This window comes from Urocitellus parryii, unplaced genomic scaffold (assembly GCF_045843805.1).
Source record: "Urocitellus parryii isolate mUroPar1 unplaced genomic scaffold, mUroPar1.hap1 Scaffold_4509, whole genome shotgun sequence".
NCBI lineage: Eukaryota > Metazoa > Chordata > Mammalia > Rodentia > Sciuridae > Urocitellus > Urocitellus parryii.
The window spans coordinates 4,410-5,648 of record NW_027554025.1 but is presented as its reverse complement, the minus strand read 5'-3'; the positions used below and the strand labels follow the sequence as shown (position 1 = coordinate 5,648).

Here is a 1,239-nt window from a genome sequence, read left to right as displayed (position 1 = left end):
AGCTCTCCATCTATTCATACCCATTCCTCCTGGAAAAGTTCTGTTCCTCCATTAAGTACCTACTGGTCTCGCTATCATTCCTTCCTCTTCCACTCATGACCTCTTCCAGATGCAACTCAGAGAACAGGGCCCTAGACCTTCATGTACATGTCTATACCCAGGGCCTGACACCCAAGAGTGGTCTTTGGGGGAAGTGGTTTCTGTGAGCCTGTGCGTAGTGCGATTGTACAAGGATGAACTCTTCAGTGACCCGCAACTGGTTAGCCCAAAAAGCAAGCCATAAGCTAATCCAAGTTCATCAGCTTCGCGGTTTGCAAGCCTGTACCAACCAGGCGGTTCACCCAGGTATTTGTACCCAACAGTGCCCCCGGCTCGCCTTCATCATTCAGGACACCAGGGCTCCGGAGGCAAGGAGACAGCACCGGTTGCCACTACCCTGCGGCCACCTGTGCGCTCAGGCGAGAGGCCTGCCCACCCCTCACTCTGGCTGCCTTCGAGTGCCTGGCTAGGAGCCATACCAGCAGCTTTTGGGAGCTGCTGCGGCAATTCTGGGCCGATCATTTCTCGCGGCGCTTCTCACCACGGCGGCCGCCGCTGCGCCACATCTCCTCCATGTCCACCTTCTATCTGTTGGACCACCGGACGCGCCAGGCTGAGCTGGGCCTCAGCTACGGTGAGCCGCGCACACGCCTCAACAACCAGGCCTTCGTGTTCCGCAGCGGCCAGTGGAGAGCGGAGAGCCAGCAGCCGCGGTCACGGCCGCCGAAGTCCTCGCCAACCATCTCAGGCTGGAAACCACAGGTACAGCCAGTCAAAACCCAGATGCTGTTGGAGGAGAACAACTACCTGAAGCTGCAGCAAGAACTACTCATGGACATGCTGACTGAGACCACGGCGCGCATGCACCTGCTGGAAAAGCTCAACCCCGAGAACAGTCAGGCGCGCGCCTGGCAGAGGAAGATGCGCAAGCGTGAAGCCGCCGCCGGCGTGCTCGTGATCGAACCGCGCGCTTCGGAGTCGCGATGATGCAATAAAGCTCCGAGCCGCGCACGCGCGCCTGGCCCCTCGCCTTTTTTTTTTTTTTTTTTTTTTTTTAAAGAGAGAGTGAGAGAGGAGAGAGAGAGGAGAGAGAGAGAGAATTTTTTTTAATATTTATTTTTTAGTTCTCGGCGGACACAACATCTTTGTTGGTATGTGGTGCTGAGGATCGAACCGGGGCCGCACGCATTCCAGGCGAGC

General features: G+C 56.7%; 1 protein-coding gene across 1 annotated transcript; it reads left to right on the top strand.

Moving 5' to 3' along the window:
- The first annotated feature begins 298 nt into the window (after positions 1-298).
- Positions 299-1,026, top strand: LOC113178501 (sperm annulus positionning complex subunit Chibby3). The gene has a single exon (XM_026382785.2). It carries the CDS (start codon positions 613-615, stop codon positions 1,024-1,026), a length of 414 nt encoding a protein of 137 aa, XP_026238570.2. The 5' UTR covers positions 299-612.
- The last annotated feature ends 213 nt before the right edge of the window (positions 1,027-1,239 follow it).

Coding starts and splice junctions, on each gene's coding strand:
- LOC113178501 (XM_026382785.2), top strand. CDS start 613: ATGTCCACCTTCTATCTGTTGGACCACCGGACGCGCCAGGCTGAGCTG.